Source organism: Melopsittacus undulatus, chromosome Z (assembly GCF_012275295.1).
Source record: "Melopsittacus undulatus isolate bMelUnd1 chromosome Z, bMelUnd1.mat.Z, whole genome shotgun sequence".
Lineage (NCBI taxonomy): Eukaryota > Metazoa > Chordata > Aves > Psittaciformes > Psittaculidae > Melopsittacus > Melopsittacus undulatus.
In genome coordinates, this window is record NC_047557.1 from 77,540,972 (window position 1) to 77,563,681 (window position 22,710).

The following is a 22,710-nucleotide window of genomic DNA, read 5'->3' on the forward strand; positions in this document are numbered from 1 at the left end:
AAGTATATTTACAGGCTTGTAACAAATAACAAATTTGAGGAAGTTTGGACTGCTTAGATGTTCTATTTTTTTCCATTCATACAGTGCTCTTACCTATTAGTTTTGCAAGAAGTAGATTTACTTATTTCCTTTCTCTTTGTTTCAGCTTTGCTGATCTTTTTCCTTTGAGTTCTTCTGAAGATGCACTAACTGTATATGTTTGAACTTTTTAGCAGCTTACAGAGTTATAAGAAGCCAAGGGAACTATGGCAATATTAGTGTGTCTTGGGTTGTTGACCCAGCATGTACCAATGACATCTATCCAGAGCAAGGGACTATTTTCTTTGATAATCTGGAGTCTTCAAAAAATATCACCATTTACTCACTGCCAGATGAGGTAAACATTTTTTACAGGGTTCTTGTGTGAGTATATGGGCAAAGAGTAAATGCTAGAACATTACAATTTAAGGAGAAAGAAGGAATGTCTGTGTTTTAAAAGCCTGATAAGTCTTTGTAGGGAAAAGCAAAATACTTGGGTAATACTGAGATTACCTCAGCAAATCAAAAGAAATTTGAGAATCTATACATACCTATAAATAAAGTTATAAGCAGAGAGTAAATGAATGTGGTTAAATTAAAGATAATTAATTTGAATAAAACCCTAATTTTGATAGCAGAAATCCTAATTTTAATGCTGATATTTTGAAGTAATATAAGAAAGAATGCAAATAATTAATAATAAATAAAAAAAGCTGTGAGAGTAAATTTCATGTATCAGAAGGTGGAAACTGCTAGATAACTTCTAGTTCGTCTGTACAACAGTAGAATCCTATTACAAGGACTTATTAAGTAAGGGGACTTATTACAAGGATTTTACACTGTGGTGATTTCTGTGTTATGGTATGAACTGTCATTTGACACACTTGAGGATCAGTAAATAAAAACAACACTCAGAAATCTCTGTTTTATTAACACCCTTAGCTGTGCATTTTAATGAATTCATTGGTTTGTATATAAGAAATTAATTTGGTGATACTTTCTCCTTCAGGTACCTGAAGAGATGGAAGTATTTGTTATCAGCTTATTCAATGCTACTGGTGGAGCCAGACTGGGCAATATAACCAGTGCAATTTTACAGATTACAAGGAATGATGATCCCATTTATTTTGCAGGTTAGCTATTACTGGTTTTATGCTACCCCAAAGAGATTTTATTGACAGACTAGGTTATTGATAAATCCTAATCCCAATGGAACTAGTATAAAGCATTTTTATGTTTGTTGTGTTGTATTTCTATTGTTTCCTTCAGAACCTTCTCTTATTTTATTATTCACTTTGTTGATACTGGGATTGGCTAGGTGGCTAAGTACAACAGTATTCTCTTGTACCTACAAGAGTTTTCGTGCATTTTCCACACATGCCTTCTATTTCACAGAGGAGGAGCATCCTCTTTAGCAGGATTAAGAAAACAGGTCGCCTCGTGAAAGCAGCTCAGGCTTGAACTCACATGTGTTGCTTGTGTGTTTTCAGAACCCCTGACAGTGAGCATTAAAGAAGGAAGTGTTGCAAACTTCACAGTCCTAAGGAATGGATCTGTGGATGTCGCTGTTGCTGCACAGTATATTACTGTTAATGGAGATGCAACAGCTGAAGAAGGAGACTTTGTTCCTAGTGGAAAGAGGAGTGTCATTTTGTTCGATGTTGGAGAAAGAGAGCAGAACATATCTGTGTATATTAATGATGATGATATCCCTGAAACTGATGAAACATTTTATATCTTCCTTTTGAATTCTACAGGTAAAAGTAATGATTTGATGTCTGTTTAGTAACTTTCTTCTTTTCCCCAGCTTGCAATTCTTTTACCAGCTTGGTCTTATCATAAAGCAATATATAAATGCCAGGTATTACTAAGGTTTGCTTCAGTATTCCTATACAATTATTGCACACAATATATTTGGATTTTCATCTTGAATTGTGTAATTGGAAACAAAAACCAAATGATACAGCTGAAACCTTTCCTGCAACTGGAGTGAAGCTCTTCTTTCAAATGTAAGTGTGCCAAATTTGATGGGTGTTTGACTTGACTACAGAAACATAAGACTAAAGAATGTTAGTACTGCAGCAGAATCAAGAAAAGAGCACTTATTTTAGATTTTTTGTTGTGTTCCAGTGTATACTACACAACTGCCTGATTTTTGTAAAAACAGACGGAAGTGACTTATTTTAGAGGAAATCCTTGTAAATTGGTTTGTTTTATTTTTTGTATTAGTGCAATGTAAGCATACTCTTTTTTTCAGTCTGACATTATTGATTCAAAAGGCTTAACCTACAGAAAAATGTGTGATAGAAATTATGCAATGTATCACGAGTAAGGAATGAGTTTATTATCTTAGAAATAATGCCTTTTTTAACTTTTTATTTAGCAGGAAATGATAGAAAATTATTCAGCAAATTCCTATCTTTTGAAATAGGTATCTTCTGGAATAAAGATCACTGCTGTTTAATATTGATAAGAAAAATAAGTTAGGTATAAAAAACATTTCCCGGGGTCTGCCTGCTTGATAAAGACCTTCGACCTCTAGCCCTCCCAAAACTTAAGGTTGTGGCAGAGTCATTTACAGGTGTGTTAGCAAATTTTAATGATAAACTGTCCTTCAGTTGCTATTATTCTGTAGCTGCAACGTAATAACCAGCTGTGAATGCACTGCATATCTTTGCAGTGCAAACCAAACCCGAATTGAATATGTCATCAAAACAATGTGTGACAGTTGAGGGGGCTGTAATTCAGTAAAGCAAAAGACTATTACAATTAGCTGTAAGACTATACCTTCACATTAGAGTAGGTTCACAAAATAAAATACCTACCAGGAACTCAGTTCAGGATGAGGAAATGTAAAGTTATATTTCTGCATTTAGACATGTATATGAAGTGTCTTAGCTCTAACTTCTATGATGATCTAGAGTTCACAGTTAGTGAGACTAAGGGACTGCTTCAGGTCACATGAAAGCAGACACCCTGTGGCCTATCTATGAATTGCTCACAAGGCTTCACTGATCTCGAAATGCATCTGCCCTAGTTATTGATGGCAGACTGAAAGAGAATTATGGAGAATTTTTATCAATTATTTGAGTATAAAGTAGCTTATCTGTTTTCTGAGGTCAGCTAGAATTAACTCTGATATCCAAAGTGAACCTTATGGAAATTATTGGGCAAAGCTGTTCTCCTTTCTTAAATTTTCTCTTCAGTGATATCTTTCCACTTTACTAACTTTCTTCAGGATCTACTGGTATATTCTCTTACTACTCTACTGGGAGCATAAGATAACTTCCTCCTGTCACACTGGTCCTACAAGAATGGGTAGCTGCAGGTTACCTTTGAAAAGAGGAGCATATCACCATGCACCTTCACTAGAACCACTAAGAATACAGAATGTTTCTGTACACACTCCTGGGAGCAAAAAAAAAAAAAAAAAAAAAAAATCTTTCTTTGATCTGCTGCATATATTGACCTTGATTGTTACAACACTTTTGAAAATCATGTTGGACTGTATATACAGGTATATGAAATTAAAGCAGTGAACACATTATTTACCTTGGAACAAAAGATAGTGTAATGCTTTTAAATGAGATAAAAAGTGGGATGGGGTTGGAAAATAATATACATCTGTGGACATATGGAGGGTGTTGCAAGGTCCGTATAGTGCTAATACACATAAATCCTGATACCTTCCACTATGTGTCACAGGTATCTTGTAGTTTTACTTTCAAATAGGCTGGGACATGGATTTTAATAAACTCCTACATATTGTCCTTAGCCTGTGTTTAATTTAAGTGTAGTATGTCTGTTCTTGGTCTAAAGGAGAGCTGGGATTTCTGAATACAAGTCTTTTTTTTTAACATGACCAATTGTCATGGTTTGAGCATGTTTTGAGGGTTTTTTTGTTCAAGGTTTTTTCCAGCCAGGTGGGGGAGGGGAGTCCGGGAGGAAGGAGAGACAGGACACCTGACCCAGGCTAGGCAATGAGGTATTCCATACCATAGCACGTGATGCCCAGGATACATACTGGAAAAGAGAAAGCTGGAGGGATAGAGCTCTGGAGGAAAATGGAGGAGGGAGCACATGGTGCTCGGTCAGGCAGGGTGGAGTGAGTTTATGGGTCGGTGGCTGGTGGGGTGTTGTATTCTTTTCGCTTGCTGTTTGCTGTATCATTATTATTTGTAGTAGTAAATGGCAGTAGGGGTTTTGTGTTATGCCTTAGCTATTAAACCGTTCTTATCTCAATCCGTGGGGGCTACATTCTTTGGATTCTCCTTCCTAACTCTCTGGGAGTTGGGGGACTTGGTTTAAACTACGACATTTTTGGCGCCCAACGTGGGGCCCGAGGATTTGAGATAAGAACAGATCTGAGCGGATTTATAGTCTCTTGTCACAATGCTGATTTATTGGCTCTTAGAGGTTTTTCTCTGGATCTCGCGGTTTCGGGATTTTGCCGGGTACTTTGTGTATGGATTGGATGTGTTTGAGGCTTGGGCTAAAGCTTTTGTTTCACTGTACTTTGTGTCGGAGGCTTGTAATACGGTGGGGCTCCGGCAGCAGGGGGGGATGGACGTGGCCGTGGACTTGGACTTGTACCAGGCCGTCCCGCTGCTCTTCGCCGTCCTTGTCCTTATCCTCGTCGTCGTCTGTGTGGAGCTGCATGAAGCCAGGAAGGAGCGGCCCCCGGGAGCTGCCGGCAGCTGAGGCTGCCAGGGAGAGCGGCATGGGGAGCCAAAGGGCTGTGGTAGAGCAGCGGGAGCAGGCGGGGGAGGAGCCGAGCAGGGTGGTAGCTGAGCAGCAGGATCAGGCAGCGGGGGAGGTTAGTCCCGTGGCCGTTCCCGACCCTCCGACGGCCGAGAGTGTCCCCCGGAAGTCGCCCGCCAACCTCCAGCAGGATGCAGGAGACCACGCAGCATTTCCCAGCAAGGCAGAGGAGGAGGATCCGGACTCAGGAGAAGAGAAGCTGGTGGTGGGAGAACTGGCAAGCAGGGCAGCTACATCAGCCCCAGTGACAAGTGCAGCAGCATCATCTGAGAGTTCTGACGGTTATGAATGGCTTTTGGGTGCCCTTGGGACCTGCCTGCTGATTGTTATAGGGATCAGCATGGTGGCACAGACACAGAGTGTGTTCTATCCACAGTCATTTTGTCTGATCCCAAAAGTTAAGCAGAGTCAGGTTTGGGTCTTTTCTATGGTTAGACAAGGATATAGGAGCACCAGGAGACTGTTCCCAAGGCTGGACAGTCATGAGTGGCATGGCATGTGGGACAGTATGGCCAAGTATCTGGTTCACTGGACCCCTCCAGTGCTTTGGAAGCATTGGAAGTGGAAGGCAGCTGTATGGAGTCCCCAGCAGCAAGCTGTAGAGCTGCTGAAGGGGATAGTGAATGATTTTGAGCCTGGTGGGCCCAGATACCTCAGGCCTTCATTCCAGAGATGAAACATAGAGATGTCTCATGATCGAGGGGTGGACTTAAGAGTGATGGTGTATTGAAAATGTGGGATCTGGGCATGGCGTGAATGGTATGGAATAAGGGGTGGATAATGTCATGGTTTGAGCATGTTTTGAGGGTGTTTTTGTTCAAGGTTTTTTCCAGCCAGGTGGAGGAGGGGAAGCCGGGAGGAAGGAGAGACAGGACACCTGACCCAGGCTAGGCAATGAGGTATTCCATACCATAGCACGTGATGCCCAGGATACATACTGGAAAAGAGAAAGCTGGAGGGATAGAGCTCTGGAGGAAAATGGAGGAGGGAGCACATGGTGCTCGGTCAGGCAGGGTGGAGTGAGTTTATGGGTCGGTGGCTGGTGGGGTGTTGTATTCTTTTCGCTTGCTGTTTGCTGTATCATTATTATTTGTAGTAGTAAATGGCAGTAGGGGTTTTGTGTTATGCCTTAGCAATTAAACCGTTCTTATCTCAATCCGTGGGGGCTACATTCTTTGGATTCTCCTTCCTAACTCTCTGGGAGTTGGGGGACTTGGTTTAAACTACGACACCAATTGATCAAACATGAAATACTACCTCTCATACAGCCATTTCTGCTCAGATCTCTGGTCATGTCAAATATTTTTTTCCTGTCTTGCACTTTGCACAAGATGCTGCTGAAGTACTTTTATTCTGATTTGACTGTTACCAAATATCTCAATTATTGGTTTTCATTCATGTTTTTTTTCCATTGTTAATTTCTTTGTTTGCATAAAAGCAGTTAGTGTGAGACAGAAACACACTCAATGTTCAAGTTCCCTCCTTTTCTGATTTCAGTTTTGATAACATTAATCACTCTTATTGTGTTGTTTTTTTTTTTTTTTTTTTAGGAGATACTGTTATCTTCAAGGCTGGAGTGGCTACTGTTATTATTGAAGCAAATGATGATCCTAATGGAATTTTCTCCTTGGAACCTTTAGAGAAGGCAGTGGAAGAAGGCAAAAGTAACAATTTTTTGTAAGTAAACTTCAAATAATACTTTTGTACTTTTAGCTGATGTATGTGGCACTTTATGAAGAATACTTTGATCTAATCCTACAGAAGTTTACTTTGATAAATATATATTAAAAAAAATTACCAGATTTTGGATTAAACGATTTGTAAACATACTGAAGACATCAATTCTATATTATCAAGTAGAGTGTGTGTACTTAAATGTATACAGAAATTAATGTTAAAATGTCAAAAATCAGACTTTTTTATCTTGTTATTGTTATCTTGTTATATTTGCAGTAGACTTTAGATACAGAAGAATCTAGATGATTGACCAGAATTTAACCTGGACTAACACAGAAGTAAAAAAACTTTTCAAAATACAGATAGATATAACTATGTGGTTGTTAATTTCTTTCTGCATCCTACTTTGAAGCCTTTCCCTACAAATAACCTGTATCACTATACTCCTTCTGTTAGTTTGGTTTTCTTCTATCTGTTATTTACAGATGGAAGTCTCTACTCAAAGTCCATATGTGGGATTCTTCTAGACTGGAAATACTCTTCCCCAGTCTGATCTCTGAAAATATTTTCCTTCCAGATACTGGGATGTATTTGGGAATGGGAAGGGTTAAGAAATGAGTTTGTTTGTTATTTTACTTTGTTATGTTCCATAAAGTTGGGATGGGATTACAGTTTGGTAAAAATACTGAATTTAATTAAGAAGCTCTTGACAGATTATAAAGTCACAATCAGTGTGAACAGATAGGAAAAGAGTCTTTTTGCATTCAGCCTCTTTGTACAGGATTTTATTTTATTATGCAAACAGGAGCATACTTTTTCTATGTACAGCACACTGTTAATAAAGGCACTCAGTTTTTATTTATGCTGCCCTTTGGAAACTGGTAAAATTAACTTATCAGGGAGCTATGAAAAAAAGTATTGTTTTTATTTACTATGCTCTTACTGTGGAATAACCACAGATTTCTGAAGGACATAGGACACAATCTGAATTTGATACCAATATAAGAAAGAGTTTAAGGATGCTTGATGGTTAAATGGAGAAATCTTTGTGGTTAAATGTAGATGATCCTCTTTCTTGTCCAAGGTTGGCCAGGTATATCAATTTTTAATGGTAACTTGCTGAACTGTTATACATTGGAATTTATTATTTATATAATAAAAGCAAGACTAATGTACGTTTAGCTTAACAGTGCTACTTTGCATGGACCTGCATTGGTTACCTTTTTCCCAAAGTGCCAGTGGTATACCTGGAAGTAGAACTCTATTATGAAATTGTGGGCCTTCAAAGATGATTGTTTATTGTTCATGCCTGTGTTTATTGTTCATGGTAACCCAGAATGTTGCATATTATTTTTCACTGTAAGGAATATTAATATAATTGTGTTTCCCTTATTAAAGAAAGCTGATGCATGCCTGACACAATGTTCACTCTTTCTGTGTCACTGAACAGGGTTCTGAGACACAGAGGACGCTTTGGCAATGTCTCATTGACCTGGCAGGTGTTTGATAATGAGTCTGCGCTGAGGCCAGGAGAAGAGTTCTATGAAACATATGGGACTCTATGCTTCCTAGATGGTGAAGGATCAAAACCAATAACGCTCCATGCTATTTCAGATGGAATTCCTGAGTTCAATGAATTTTATGTTCTAAAGTTGGTGAATGCTTCAGGTATTGTCTTCCATTATTACCATTCCTTTACTATCTGGTAGAAAAAAATATGTCTAATCAATCTTGATTGATTCTTGACTCCATCTCTAGGCATATCAAGGATGAGGGGGTTATTAAGAACAGCCAACATGGTTTTACCAGGGGGAAGTCATATTTGACCAACCTTATAGCCTTCTATGAGGAAGTGACTAGGTGGAGGGATGATGGTAGAGCGGTAGATGTGGTTTTTCTTGATTTCAGTAAGGCATTTGATACTGTCTCCCACAGCATTCTCATAGATAAGCTAAGAAAGTGTGGGCTTGATGAGCAGGTAGTGAGGTGGATCAAGAACTGGTTGAAAGGAAGAAGGCAGAGAGTTGTGGTCAATGGCACAGAATCTAGCTGGAGGTCTGTGACTAGTGGAGTCCCTCAGGGGTCGATGCTGGGACCAGTGCTGTTTAATATTTTCATCAATGACCTGGATGAGGGAACTGAGTGTACCCTCAGCAAGTTCACTGATGACACTAAATTGGGAGGAGTGGCTGACACACCAGAAGGCTGTGTTGCCATTCAGAGAGACCTGGACAGGCTGGAGAGTTGGGCGGGGAGAAACCTGATGAAATTCAACAAGAGCAAGTGTAGAGTCTTGCATCTGGGGAAGAACAACCCCATGTACCAGTTCAGGTTGGGGCTTGACCTGCTGGAAAGGAGTGAAGGAGAAAGGGACCTGAGGGTCCTGGTGGATAGGAGGATGACCATGAGCCAGCAATGTGTCCTTGTGGCCAAGAAGGCAAATGGCATCCTAGGGTGCATTAGAAAGGGTGTGGTTAGTTGGGCAAGGGAGGATCTCCTCCCCCTCTACTCTGCCTTGGTGAGGCCACATCTGGAATATTGCATCCAGTTCTGGGCCCCTCAGTTCAAGAAGGACAGGGAATTGCTTGAAAGAGTCCAGCACAGAGCCTCAAATATGATTAAAGGAGTGGAACACCTCCCTTATGAGGAGAGGCTGAGGGAGCTGGGTCTCTTTAGCTTGGAGAAGAGGAGACTGAGGGGTGACCTCCTTGGTGTTTACAAATATGTAAAGGGTGGGTGTCAGGATGATGGAGCTAGGCTTTTTTCAGTGATACCCAGTGATAGGACAAGGGGCAATGGGTGTAAACTGGAGCATAGGAGGTTCCATGTTAACATCAGGAAGAACTTCTTTACTGTAAGAGTGACAGAGCACTGGAACACGTTGCCCAGGGAGGTTGTGGAGTCTCCTATGCTGGAGATATTGAAGGCCCTCCTGGACAAGTTCCTGCGTGATGTACTCTAGGTTACCCTGCTCTTGCAGGGGGGTTGGACTAGATGATCTTTTGAGGTCCCTTCCAACCCGCGGGATTCTGTAATTCTGTGTAATCACAAAGAAACCAATCCTGAAAAGAGCTTTGCCTTGAATCATGTCTTGATATCCTGTACTTTTCTGGTAAGGTTTTAGGGTTTATTTTTCATTTAATCTCAATTTAGATATATGGATGCAGTTATTCAGTTCCTGAATTGCTGTTACACACATTTTGGTGATCTGGCCTTAAAAAAGGATGCCTCCTTGTGATTTCAGAGATGTAGATCTTCATGTAGTTGAAGACAAAGTAAAGCTATTAGAGGCTATGCAGGTTTACCATGATGGAGTTTGGTTGGTTTGTTTGCTTTTTCTAAAGGAAGTAAAACATTTATAGTTACCACTTCACATGACTTAAACTACAACTACTACAGGTCTGCTGCTGAGCAGGGTTCCAAATCTGCTGGACTCATTTCACCTCAGTACTACTTACGGTCTTCTGTGCCCAACAAAACTGTAAATATGTGTTGATCTTTCCTGTAAGTGAAATCAATATGTGTGTACAGAAGATTTCATACCTATGATCAGTAGATCACTGCACACATTGAGCATAGAGGCTCTATGTTCACATTATGATTTCACATCATGAATTCTTACTGTGAAGAAAGAGATGACTTGGCAGGATGGAAGGACTTGGCAGCAGTTTTAGTACACAACCTGATTTTGTAAGGTATCTCTGCTTCTGTTTCAGAGGCAACCATCCAAATTTTGCTGTTCCGTATTTGTGTAATTCTTAGAGTAATATGAATGATATGAGAACTGAATTTGGCCCCATGTTTGCCAAATGAACTAAAGGTAACCTGTCTGATTGACTAATATGGAAAGGTTGGAGGTAATATTTTTTTCAGCTGAAAGGCAAATGTATGTTTTGCTGTTAAAAATTACAGTCTGCTTTGTTTTCTATGAAAATTTTCATGTAATCTTTTTAAAATTATACAGTTGAATTATATTATTGTTAAATGAGAGCATTTTCTATGATTTCAGAAGCTCTTTAAAGAAGATTTAAGCCTTTTTATAAATGCATTTTATTAAAAAAACTTAAAATATGTAGCAACTTTTTTCAGATTGTGTTCTGATCATTAACCTTTGCTCTATCAACCTCCGTTATACAGGTGGATCTCCTGGTCCTGGAGGTCAGTTATCTGAAGCAAGCCTTGCTGTAACCGTGATGATCCCGTTCAGTGATGACCCTTTTGGAGTCTTTGTTATAGATCCAGAGAGCCAGGACACAGAGATAGTGGAAGATGTTCTTTCTGAAGATGATCTTTCCTATATTACAGACTTCACCGTCAGGAGACAGCAAGGCACCTTTGGTGTTGTCCGTTTAGGTTGGGAAATACTGTCTAGTACGTTCCAAGCTGGACTGCCATCAATGGTAGACCTCTTGTTGCTGGGATCATTTCCAAGTTCAGTGCAATCTCAGCCCCACATGAGGCGTCACCACAGTGGAACAGATGCTTTGTATTTCAGTGGAAAAGAGGATGCATTTGGGATTATTGGTCCAGAATACCTGTACAATGGAAATACCGCAATAACCAATTTTACATTTTCAGCATGGTTAATTCCTAACTTCAGTACTGATGGTTATGTAGTTGAAAAGGATAATGATAATGGGACCTTATATTATGGTGTGAAAATCCAGACAAATGATTCTCATGTTTCCGTAGTGCTTCATTATACAGCATTAGGATCCAATATGACATACATGGCTAGAGCAGCAGTCTTGAAATATCTGGATGAAAATACTTGGCTTCACCTTCTGATTACTCTGGATGAAAGCATAATTGAATTTTACATGGATGGAGTTCCCATTGTGGGAGGAATGAAGAGTCTTAAGGGAGAAGCGATTGCTGATGGTGAGCCAATAGCCTGCGTTATTTTTTCGATATGGAAATTTTTGCCATGTATAGAAGAGCCTAGCTCCTCTGCAAGTGTATTCAAGATGCTGAAATTATTATATCTGATTAGTTAATTGAGTGGATAGAAAATTCTGATTATTTTCAAAAAGCATATGGAAATTAGAGCTGAGAAAGTTAAAAAAAATCAGAATGGTAGCAAAGCTTGGATTGCAATAATTTAAAAATTAACTAAGAATTTATAATTATATTTATATATGTATGCTTATCATGTATACGTAGTTATATGTGTTTTGAAATTGATGCTTTCCTTAAGATTTACAGCACTGTAGCTGAAAACAGACTTTTTTCTCTTGGATTCTGGAAAGAACATTTATCTGTGTGTTTTAGCACAATAGGAATGAGCTATCAGTTTAGTATACACGTGGAAAAGGCAGCTGTGATGATATGATTTGCTGAGTAGGATAGCTGTTTGGAGACAGAGAAATATTAATACTGTTGTAAAAATGTTTTGGAATTTGATGTACGTTTCTAACGTCCATATTCCTAGTGCACTAGAGGAAAACCATGTCTGGAAAGGCTAATAAAGTGGTGATAAGTATCATAAGAATAGATCCACTGTCCTAGCAGAGAGAGACAAAATAGGATCTGTTTAGCAAAACAAAAGCTGAGAGGGGCTGCAGTTGTGGTCTGCAAATCTCCAGTGGAAAGAAAGAAGTTTCAAGTCCCACTAAATTAAGGGATGGTGACAATGTGCAGGTAAAACTAGTAGGTTAAAAAACTTGAACAGTGTAGGATGGAATTGTTTGACCTGGGGTAATCAACCTGTAACACTGAAATGAGGCTCATTAAACCCCCTGGTTTTGCATTTCAAGATCAATAGGACTCCTAATCCAGGGATAATGAACAGTTTACCCCTGATTTTTAACAATTGCAGCTATTCAGCCACAGATTTATTACTTTGCAGAAATACAATAACATGAGGAAAATTTTAATTTCCTTCTCAGGTCCAGGAACAGTGAGAATTGGAGCAGGAATCAACGGCAGCAGTAGGTACACAGGGCTAATGCAGGATGTAAGGCTCTATGAACGTAAATTGACACAAGCAGAGATTTATGAGCTCCATGCAACTCCTGCGAAGAGTGATGTCCACCCTATCTCTGGGTATTTGGAGTATCGGCAAGGAGAGACCAACAAATCATTCATTGTGTCTGCAAAGGATGACAAAGAGGAAGAAGGAGAAGAGTTATTCATCCTAAAGCTCATTTCTGTGCATGGTGGAGCCCGAATATCACAAGAAAACGCTACAGCAAGATTAAGAATACAGAAGAGTGATAATGCTAATGGTTTATTTGGCTTCACTGGAGCATGTATTCCTGAGGTAAGGTGTTTATAAGGAAGATTATAGGTGAAGATTTGAACTAAAAATCAATGGCAAGACCAATTGACCTGCATTGGCCCCTGATTTCACATTGTTAGCTTTTTGTAGCTAAACAAAATTTTTCCAGAATATGGAAATGTCTCAGTTCTGTAACTACAGCCTCTGTCTCACTGGCATTTACAAGATAATTTTAAAAATTCCCCCAAATTATTATTTTTTTTAAGAAAATTGATCTTATAGGGTAAACTGAAGGCATAAGTTTTTCTAAAGGAATATTTTTTCCTTTACTTCTGTCACATCTGAGACCAGGCGACCAATTAAAATGTAAGTTTTTCTTTTTTAGAGAATGGGGTTTTATTTTTATTTCATATTTCTGTGTTACATGATGTGTTTGAAAGAACTTTACCAGAGGTCATGCAATGACAAGGTGTGATCTATTTTTCCATATCATTTGCTGTTGTAAGTTACAAGGTATAAATTTTATATGAGTGATGTGATTTTGGTTGATACTGGCAGTGAATTACTTATCCTTTTTAAACATAATTTTTTTCTTTGGTGATAACCACCATATATGCAATCTATAAACTTCTTACTATTTCTGGAAGAATTGCATGTAATTAATTTTTACTTCTTTAATCAATTATAAAGGTGAAAGACATGGTACCTGTTTTTGCTGGATCATCTTGGAAAAAAAGTTCAGAATACTTTCCAATTTGGGAACTCTCCTGACCTTTTAAGTACATTCTTTCTAACCAAAGTGCTTATGATGTGTTTGAAAGGAACCATCTTGCCTGGCTTTCAATTTTGTTCAGTTTGCTTTTTATGTGCCTGCCATATGCTATGATAATAGATTCCTTCAGTTTCAAATGCCACTGATAATACTGTGATGTCACAGACCAATTGATCGTGAAACAAAATTAAAAATTTATATGGCATGTTAATTGTTTTGCACTTATCTGACTCCCATTTCACCAGGGAAGTATCAGAGCTCTCAGTAATGATGCAGATACACAGTGCTGGTGTATCCATAGTTTAATCACTTTATGTGTGTATCTGTCTGCTACGCCGCTGAAGGCATGTGCAGCATCTGCACTGTGTTATACAGAAGCTCTGAAATGTATCTGAGGCTTAAGATGGCTTTAGCCTGATTGACAATTTTCAAATGAAATGATTTTCTATTTTAATTTTATGATCATGATTGTCTAAAACATATGGTCAGTATCAATACCTATTTTATTCCAAATGCATGAAATTGTGGACACTGGAATTATGTTCTTTGTGAACTTTCTACTGTAGCACAGAAATTTTTTCAAAGCTTTTTCTGAATGATGTATTATAGTATAATCTTAATGTCTTTTTTTTTGTTTTCTATAGTGTTTCTAGTTGGAGAGAGGGAGAATCCAAAGATTTCTTGAAATTGTTGCAAGTAAAATGAAAAATAATTGACATTAATATAAAATTATAGTTCCAGTTGCTTTTGTCATGTACATTTCAAGCATACTGATTCTCTCTTTGACATGTAGTTTGGGGGAACAGGTTGTGTCTGAAGCAAACAACAGGGTATAGTTCTGAAACTAACATGACAGCAATTTTTTACCTGAACATTTGAGAAGGACTATGATATTCCATGTTTTGTATTTATTACTCTGATTTACATTGACAGTAACAAACATTTCAATTTCTTGCTTTATTCCAGACTGTTGATGAGGGTTCCACTATATCCTGTGTTGTGGAGCGTACAAGGGGAGCCCTAGACTATGTGTATATAAATTACATTATCTCACAGGTTGATTCCACTGGCATTAGTTACCCTGTTACCGATTTTTCTAACAGCAATGGCACTATCACATTTCATCCTTGGCAGAGATCAGAGGTAAACCCTACCTTCCTATTAACTATTCATCCTGTCCTTTACAAACCTGCTGGAAAACACCTTCTGAGAATGTTTGATGGCTTTTGATACCAGAGAGTGTTTTCTTCATATAGCTTTTGTTATGCTTTGCAGGGTTTTTTGTCCACGCTAGGTGCTTATAGATCTGTTTGTTTCTGTGTGCATTTCAGTTTAGGAATCACCATGTGTGCACATGTGTTTGAATGTGCATAATATATAAAACATTTTTACAAATACGTATGTGTTGGGTTTATGTATATCTATTTGTGTACCTGAAGTGTAGATAGTCCTGGGCTGAAATAATGGATCCAGCTACTTTTGAAACTGGACAATTATCAGGTTTTGAACTTGGATTTATCTCTACATCAATAAGATTAATCTCCAAATCAATAGACAGCAGCAAAGTTCACTGCTGTAATAAAATGTCTTGCAACCACTGTTGGCAGTGTTTTTTACCTTTTGCTTAATCTGTTTCTATGAATTCAATCCTGACTCACAGGACAGGAATTTCACATTTATTTGGATAAGAGATGTGTGACCACAATACTGTAGAAAGTGAATGTGTATTTTCTATTGATATTCACTTTTATAACTGCTAAAGTCAGTATGCAGTTTGATACCTTTAGAAAGGATCCCAGTGGCTCTACTAGAACTGTGGATCTGGTCCCAGTTAAACAATGCAAGTGATTAGAGCTTGGGAAAAGCTTGTGATGTCTGAAAAGAGTTTATCCATGTCACTGTTCATTGAGGTTTAATTCTCCAATGAATAGTGTTACTGCATTGCATACAGTCATATAAAGCAGAGGGATTTTCTAGTCTGGCACGGATGAGGCTTGCCTTATTTTGTCTGCTGTCAGAAGGGGCTGATACACCCTCTTGCTCTGCTGCTGTGTGGTCCAATTTATTGTTTCCCTATGGAGGACTTAATGGGCATGGTGCTAAGAAACAAACCAGGAGCAGTTTCTCATCAGATGAGATACCCTAAGAGATTGTCCAATGATGTTTGTAAACTACTCATTCTCATACCTCTAAGTGCAGTCACCTACTTAACCTTTTTCTTCTGTACATCTGTCTACTTATATCACAGTATATATAAAGCTGGAATTGTCTAAGGTCAGTATGTTAACCTGTGTGAAGCGGGTTATGTTATTTAATAGTATGTCTGTAATCTCAAGGTGGCATAAAAAGCTTGCTTTACTTGCTCTCTAATTGAATTAATCACTCTAATGTCTCTACAGAAGCAGAATTTCCTCATGATTTTGAAATCCATCAGATATAAATTTTTCAATATACACAATTTAAACTATGCTTATGTTAAGGCAGATAATAAATTATTGCTTGCTTGGTTATGTGTTTGGGTAATTTGAGGCACATAAGAAGGTATGCCTTCCATCTCTGTAGCTTGGTAAAGTTGTTTTCGAAATGGATAATTTAAACAGAAAATAGTATCCTAGAAGTTAGCTTACATTACGTCGAAAGCAAAGTTGTGGTCTACATTACTTTCAGAACAACACAATAGATACAGCTGACTGAATAATCAAAGAATTTGATGAGTTAAATAGGGGAAACTCAAAAGTGATGTGTGTTGCATGGTTTGATTTTTCCATATTTGGTCCTTCTCTAGGTCTTAAACTTGCATGTTATTGATGATGACATTCCGGAACTAAATGAATATTTCCGTGTGACATTAGTCTCTGCAGTGTCTGGAGATGGAAAAATAGGTTCAACTCCTACCAGTGGAGCAAGTATAGATCCAGAAAAAGAAACTACTGATATCAGCATTAAAGCCAGTGACCACCCTTATGGTAACAGTGATGGAGATGTTTCAGTGTTGTTGCAGATAGCTGTATAATTCTAGCTCAACAGATAAAAACTTTGCTTAGCCTTGATATTTGAGAAAGCAATGCCAAGTATTCCACTTTCTCTAATTTGACAGTAGTTCAGGATTTTGATACAAAAGTGAAAGCTGAGTTTCTTATTCTTGAGAATATTACAAAAAAAATCATCAAAGCTTTCCAGATCAAACAGGTGATGATTCCCTGTGAGAGCAAATAATGGTTGCATGTAGTTGATCCTGTACAAGGTTTACTCATGTGAGAATTCCTGATGAAGAGGGACATTTCTGAATGTTTATTATGTCAATAAGTACCCAATACTATGACATACTGAGGCTCTTTCAGGAAGAGCTGAATTTCTTATTGTGCTGTGACTTTATCAAGACTGATATGGATATCAGTGAGAGAGGGGAAGGTGCACAGCACATCCCTGGAAATAATATAATTGAGTCCTAAAGACATACAAAAAAATTGTGTTTTAATTTCAGAGGTGTTAGATATAAATATTAGAAATATTTTGCTTTCCATTTATAATCCTAATTTGAATTAGGATTGGTACAAGAAGACATGTAAATAGTACTTCTTGTCTTCTAGGTCTGCTGCAGTTCTCAGTGGGGTCACCTCCTCAGCCAGGTGATGAAATGATTTTGCCAGCCTCTGCTGTGCCCCATATCACTATTAAAGAAGAGGTTGGACACATCAAATTACTGATAGTTCGTGCACAGGGCCTTCTTGGAACAGTTCTGGTGGAATACAGAACAGTGCCACATACAGCTTTCAGTCCTGAAGATTATCAGGTATGGCTATTGCCAGGTTGCGTAATTATGTTCAAATTTAACTAGAGCTTTTGGTTTTGGAGGTAGCCTTTGGCTTGAGTATTTTAGCCCAGCCATGATTCTTTTAACAGGGACACTGTTTTGTATAGTGACATGATAAATGAAAGTGTAATATTTTCTTTAATATTATATATCAATATTTGACCTTTACCTCCTTTCTGTGCAGCATGCTGTGTTTCCTAGGAAAAGCACCTGGTTTTGATTTTCTTATTTCTAAAGAGGATTGTCAGTGTACCAGGAAGGGATATCTGCTATTGTTGCTGAGTATATTAAATTCTGTGTGATAATACAGGTGCATGTACAGGTTAAGATTATGTTTATTCATATTATGATTTGTACATGTTCAACAAAATGACCTGTACATATCTGTTTGCTAGTCTAACATTTGTGCAGAAAAACGTAGATTAACGCATATCTCCTAATTCTGTGAATTTAGATGTCTTTTTCTCATAACAAAAGATTCAGCAGATTTTTAAAAAGTTTAATTGAAAAAAAGTACATATTTTGACAAAGGCAAACAAAATCAAGGTTCTATTTCTTTTTTCATATGGATGAAAACATTAGACTGGAACAAAAATACAAATAGCTTTCATATTGCAGGCTGTTGCTGGCACGCTGGAATTTCAGCCAGGAGAAAGATACAAGTACATTACTATTAACATCACTGATAATTCTATTCCTGAATTAGAAAAAACTTTTAAAGTGGAACTAGTAAACCCAGAGGGAGGAGGTAAGCACATGCATCAATCCATTGGTTGTATTTTCATGACCTCTACTCATCTACTAAAATCTTACTTCTCTTAGATTTCCTATTTCCATATTGTTTCTAAAGGCAATCAAATATCCCCATATCACCTCAATAGCTGTAATTTTTCTTAAGAAAAAAACTGTTCTCGAGATATTATTAATCATTCTTGAAAACCACCAGATCCTAAAGAAAGTGTACTATTATTATGCACAGTCATTTAAAGGCAGTTGCTGCTTTTACATTACATAGTTTCATGATTAGTAATGAGAATTAAAATAGTGTAAAAAATAAATTCATTTCAGTTTACTAAAAATGTGACAATATTTATAAAATATTAAAGGCTAAATAGTCAAAATGGGTTTTTTGTCTGCCAGAGGAATTGGGTACACTAGCTCATAATTTATTCAACTGGATTATAGTGGTAGGATGCTGTGGGTGTTGAGAGGCCTAATAGGAAGTTTAGCTGAGCTGCAGAAGCTGCTGCTAGGTCTGTGGAAGAACAAGAAAACTTATTTTTTTCTTGTACTCGGTGGAAACCGTGGTGTGAGATGTGATAGCAACCATCAGTGCTCCTGACACAGAAAGCCACTCAGTCCTTACAGAATTTGTTTCTGTTGGAGAAAAATTTTAAGGGAGATTGTAAAGTTTGGAGGAAAAAACTAACTATAAACTTTGGCAGCCATAAAGCAATTTTTTAACTGATGGGGGTTTTTTTTCAGCAATCCAGGAATGCAAGTGTGATGCCTGCTGGAAGGTTTTATAATACTACCTTGAATGCCTATGGTGCAACATGGCACTGTGGTGCAATGCAGTGATTCTTTCGATCTTGAGACCTATCATGTATGGGGACTTTTTGGTTGAATAGTTGTTTTGTTAATAAAACTTTTTTTTTCTTTCATCAGAAAAACTACAGCTATCTTTAGTTGTTCACTAGGTAGATACGTTCTTAACATATTCTCCCCTTTGAGCCTTTCCAACACAATTGCATGACAGACCTAATTTAGGAGTGGGAAAAGGGAAATATGAAAAGGGGACAGAGAGAAAGCAAAGAGAAAACAGAGTCATATGTGCTTTCTTTCCTTCTGACCTACTACTGCTATATCCAGTGTTATAAATTGAGTTAGGTGACATATCCAATAACTTTTCTGGCTTTTATCAAGAATACTGTATGCTTTCATATCCAAAAGTGATACCTTCCTAGAATATTTTCCTCTCTTTTTGTGTTGTCCAGAAATGTTTAAATTACTTTCTGCTTTCTCTTTATTTATGAATGTATATATATGTATATATCTGTATGTCTGTCACCTTCAAGTTGCTGAGCTCTTTAGAAATGATGGCAGTGGTAGTGGTGATGGGAACATGGATTTCTTCCTTCCAACTGTCTATCAACATGGTAAGCATTTTCGATTAATCCTATTTTTTATTGCTAATTGTAATATCCATTAGAAATTACTACATTGTAGTAGTACATTACTAGAGTGCTACTGTACATTACTACTAAGTGCTACTGTACTTACAGCTACAGGTGATTAATTTAGATTTGTCACAAAGGTCTGTCAAAACATTCTTTTCCATTTTAATTCAGGCATGACTTCAATAGTGGTCAGTGTTTAGTGTAGCACAGAAAATAACAGCTTCTATATGACAAAACTATATTGTTGTATAACACAATATGCTAATTCCAGAAGTACAATTTGCAAAATTAGTTCTATTTGAAAACTGTCAAGTTTTCTGGAAAGCAAAAAGCAGACACTTTTTAAATTGAAAGTAATTAAAAAAACTACCACATTATATGCTTGGTATGTGCTTTATGTTACTTTTATTTTCTGCATGTCAAAAATATTCTTAAAGAAAAGTAAGCTGTCTTAGATATTTTAAGGAATGTTTTGATTATTTTCTATTTCTTCTCTTTAACTTTATGTCAGACATGAAGTAAAAAGATAGTTGATGTGGAAATAGCATGAAATTTGAGGGAAAACCCTAATCATATGCAACTTCAAATTAAACCTTGAATTTAGACCTGAAGATGGAATATGAGCACCTATTATCCAAATTGTATAATTTATTTCTCTGTGGTGGCCTGATTTTCAGTTTTATTTGTAAATGCAGTGGATTTCAGTTTCAATTTGAGAGCAAGTCTGTGGTTTAGCCACTTTTTGGAGCTTCTTGGGGGTTTTATCATGGAATCATAGAATCGTTTAGGTTGAAAAAAGCCAACATAACTCTGCCAAGTCCATGACCAAACAATGTCCTAAAGTGCCACATCTACACATCTCCAGTCCTGATAACTCCACCACTCCCCTGGGCAGCATGTTACAGTGCCCAAGTACCCTTTCTGTTTGAAGTCCTGTTTCCCTTTTCCTTGTTTCCAGAAAAGATTTTCCATGCCAGGCTCTTTCTCTGAGCAGCAATTTATCTTACCCAAGACAATATCTTTTAGTAGTGGGATTTACAGGACTTGGGTTTTTAGTTTGTTTTCCATTCCAGGTTATGTTAGGATGACACCTGCACTCATCTGGTCTATCTGCTTACACTGTTTTACCATGTAACTCCCCACCATCCTAAATTCTGCTCCATTTTAATTTATTAAATCTGTAATTTTAATTCATTAAATCTACTTCTCCCATAAAATGTCCATATTTGTTATATTTTTTGTTGCACAGTTCCATAAAACTATGGAACTAAACAGGACAGCATTATGGAAAGTCAGTTCCTTATCCATGTGTATAGTTATCATGCATTTCAAAAAAAAACAAAGACAATACAGCACAGATACTCCAGTCATACTCTTGTGTGTATTTTTTGCAACAATTTCTTTAGCTGTTTATTTTCATGTAAAAAAGATGCTAGAAAAAATAACTGTTTTGGAACTTGCACTTAACAGCTAGCTTGGGGGTTGCATCACACATCCTTGTGACTATTGAGGCTTCTGATGATGCTCATGGTGTGTTTGAGTTCAGTACTGAAACACTGTTCGTAAATGGAACTGAGCCTGAAGATGGAGATAGCAATATTGTACTGCAGGTTAGAAAACCTCGAATATTATATTGCTGTGCAATCTTTTTCTGTCTTTGTTTTTACTGGGTTTTCTGCAATGTTTTTGCTATAAGTTTATGGGGTTTATAACTACTTTATCATGCCTTTTTTGCCATTCCATACTGAGTTTTCTAATGTCCATCATTCAGCTTGAAGCTAAAATGATGTTATAATAATACCCACAAATTTAAAATTACTTCTATATGTTTACATTTGAGGTACTATTACCTTAAGTAGGTAGAGTGTTGGTGATACAGCAAATACAGCAGTAATAAAGACTACACTGTTCATTTAAAACACAAATTTATTTTTTAATCCATCATGTCAATGTCTTTGCTTGATTCTATCTCATAATTTTATGTTTTTCTTTCTCACAGAACAAAAATACACAGATCTTTATATTTTTCTCTTAGGTTGTGAGAACTCATGGGGCCTTGTCTCAGGTGACATTGCATTGGATCATAGACTGTGATCTTACCAAAGACCTGATCTCTACAGATGGGAGTGTAGCATTTGATGTTGGTCAAGTGAGAGCAAATATTACAGTACAGGTTTCTCCTGATGAAGTTCCTGAATTGGATAAGGTGTTTTCAGTTTTAATCATCAATGTGTCCAGTGGTCGCCTTGGAAATCACACTAATGCCACATTAACTATTTTAGCTAATGATGATCCATATGGAGTCTTTATCTTTTCTGAGCGAAACAGACCAATGAAAGTTGAGGAAGAAACAAAAAATATCCCCCTGACAATATTAAGACATGGTGGTCTCCTTGGCACAGTGATGGTAACATACAGGACAATGGGAGATGATGAAAAGCCCCCCTTTCTTCCATCTGATGTTGTTAGAGCAATAGAGGGAGAAGATTACACACCCATTGCAGGCTACACAGTGTTTGGAACCAATGAAAGTGAGGCCACAATATATTTGCCTATTTTGGATGATGATGATCCTGAGAGGTCAGAGTCTGTTTTTGTGGAGCTAAGCAGTATTGTTTTGATTGAGAAAGTACAAGATCGGCCAAGTAAGTATCTTACATATGGAAAACCTACAATTTAAATATGAGGGTAGTTTTTATACTTAATTGGATAAAATGCAACAAGTTAAATGACAAACTTTTCACCTCTGCCAAATTCTGTAGAGTTAAGAAATCTCCAAGTTACCTGCCTTGTGTGTTTCTGACTTATATTTCCTTTAGCACAGTATTTTGACAGGGCATGAGCATGTCTGTATCCCTTTTGTATTGCCTTGTCCAAAGTTTTTCAGGCCAGATATGTTACAGTACTGATTTTGTGCACTGTCTGTACAGCTAGTGTGTTTCTGTGAAATTCAGTATTAGGGAGCAAGTAAGCTAGTTTTGCTTATTGAAAGCAAAAAAAGTCATTTAAAACTAAAGTGATATAGAATTACAGCCTTGTGTTGCTTTTTTAGTGTAGAACATGTTTGCTTCATACATCATTCCAGTAAATTCAGGTCATTACAGGTTGATTTGCACTTCAAAACTTCTTGGTATGTCTAATTGCTGCACCACTCTAGTAATATTGATATTAAGGAAATCTTCAAATATAACTCTGTTTGGAGTTTGAAATCTTACTTATATTTCATCATAGCAAGTGTAAAAATTGAATTCTTCTGAAATGTATTGAT

General features: G+C 37.4%; 1 protein-coding gene across 1 annotated transcript in view; it reads left to right on the forward strand.

Annotated features, from left to right (window-relative positions):
- ADGRV1 (adhesion G protein-coupled receptor V1) overlaps nt 1-22,710 on the forward strand; it is a 264,845-nt gene that overhangs the window by 26,078 nt on the left and 216,057 nt on the right. Inside the window, exons 14-27 of the mRNA XM_031046194.2 lie at nt 213-376; nt 1,028-1,151; nt 1,509-1,775; nt 6,330-6,456; nt 7,907-8,124; nt 10,594-11,337; nt 12,345-12,718; nt 14,415-14,591; nt 16,234-16,414; nt 17,039-17,241; nt 17,881-18,010; nt 19,341-19,421; nt 20,913-21,052; nt 21,478-22,087. Coding sequence (XP_030902054.2) covers nt 213-376; nt 1,028-1,151; nt 1,509-1,775; nt 6,330-6,456; nt 7,907-8,124; nt 10,594-11,337; nt 12,345-12,718; nt 14,415-14,591; nt 16,234-16,414; nt 17,039-17,241; nt 17,881-18,010; nt 19,341-19,421; nt 20,913-21,052; nt 21,478-22,087 — 3,540 coding nt within the window. The remainder of the gene's footprint in view (nt 1-212; nt 377-1,027; nt 1,152-1,508; nt 1,776-6,329; nt 6,457-7,906; nt 8,125-10,593; nt 11,338-12,344; nt 12,719-14,414; nt 14,592-16,233; nt 16,415-17,038; nt 17,242-17,880; nt 18,011-19,340; nt 19,422-20,912; nt 21,053-21,477; nt 22,088-22,710) is intronic.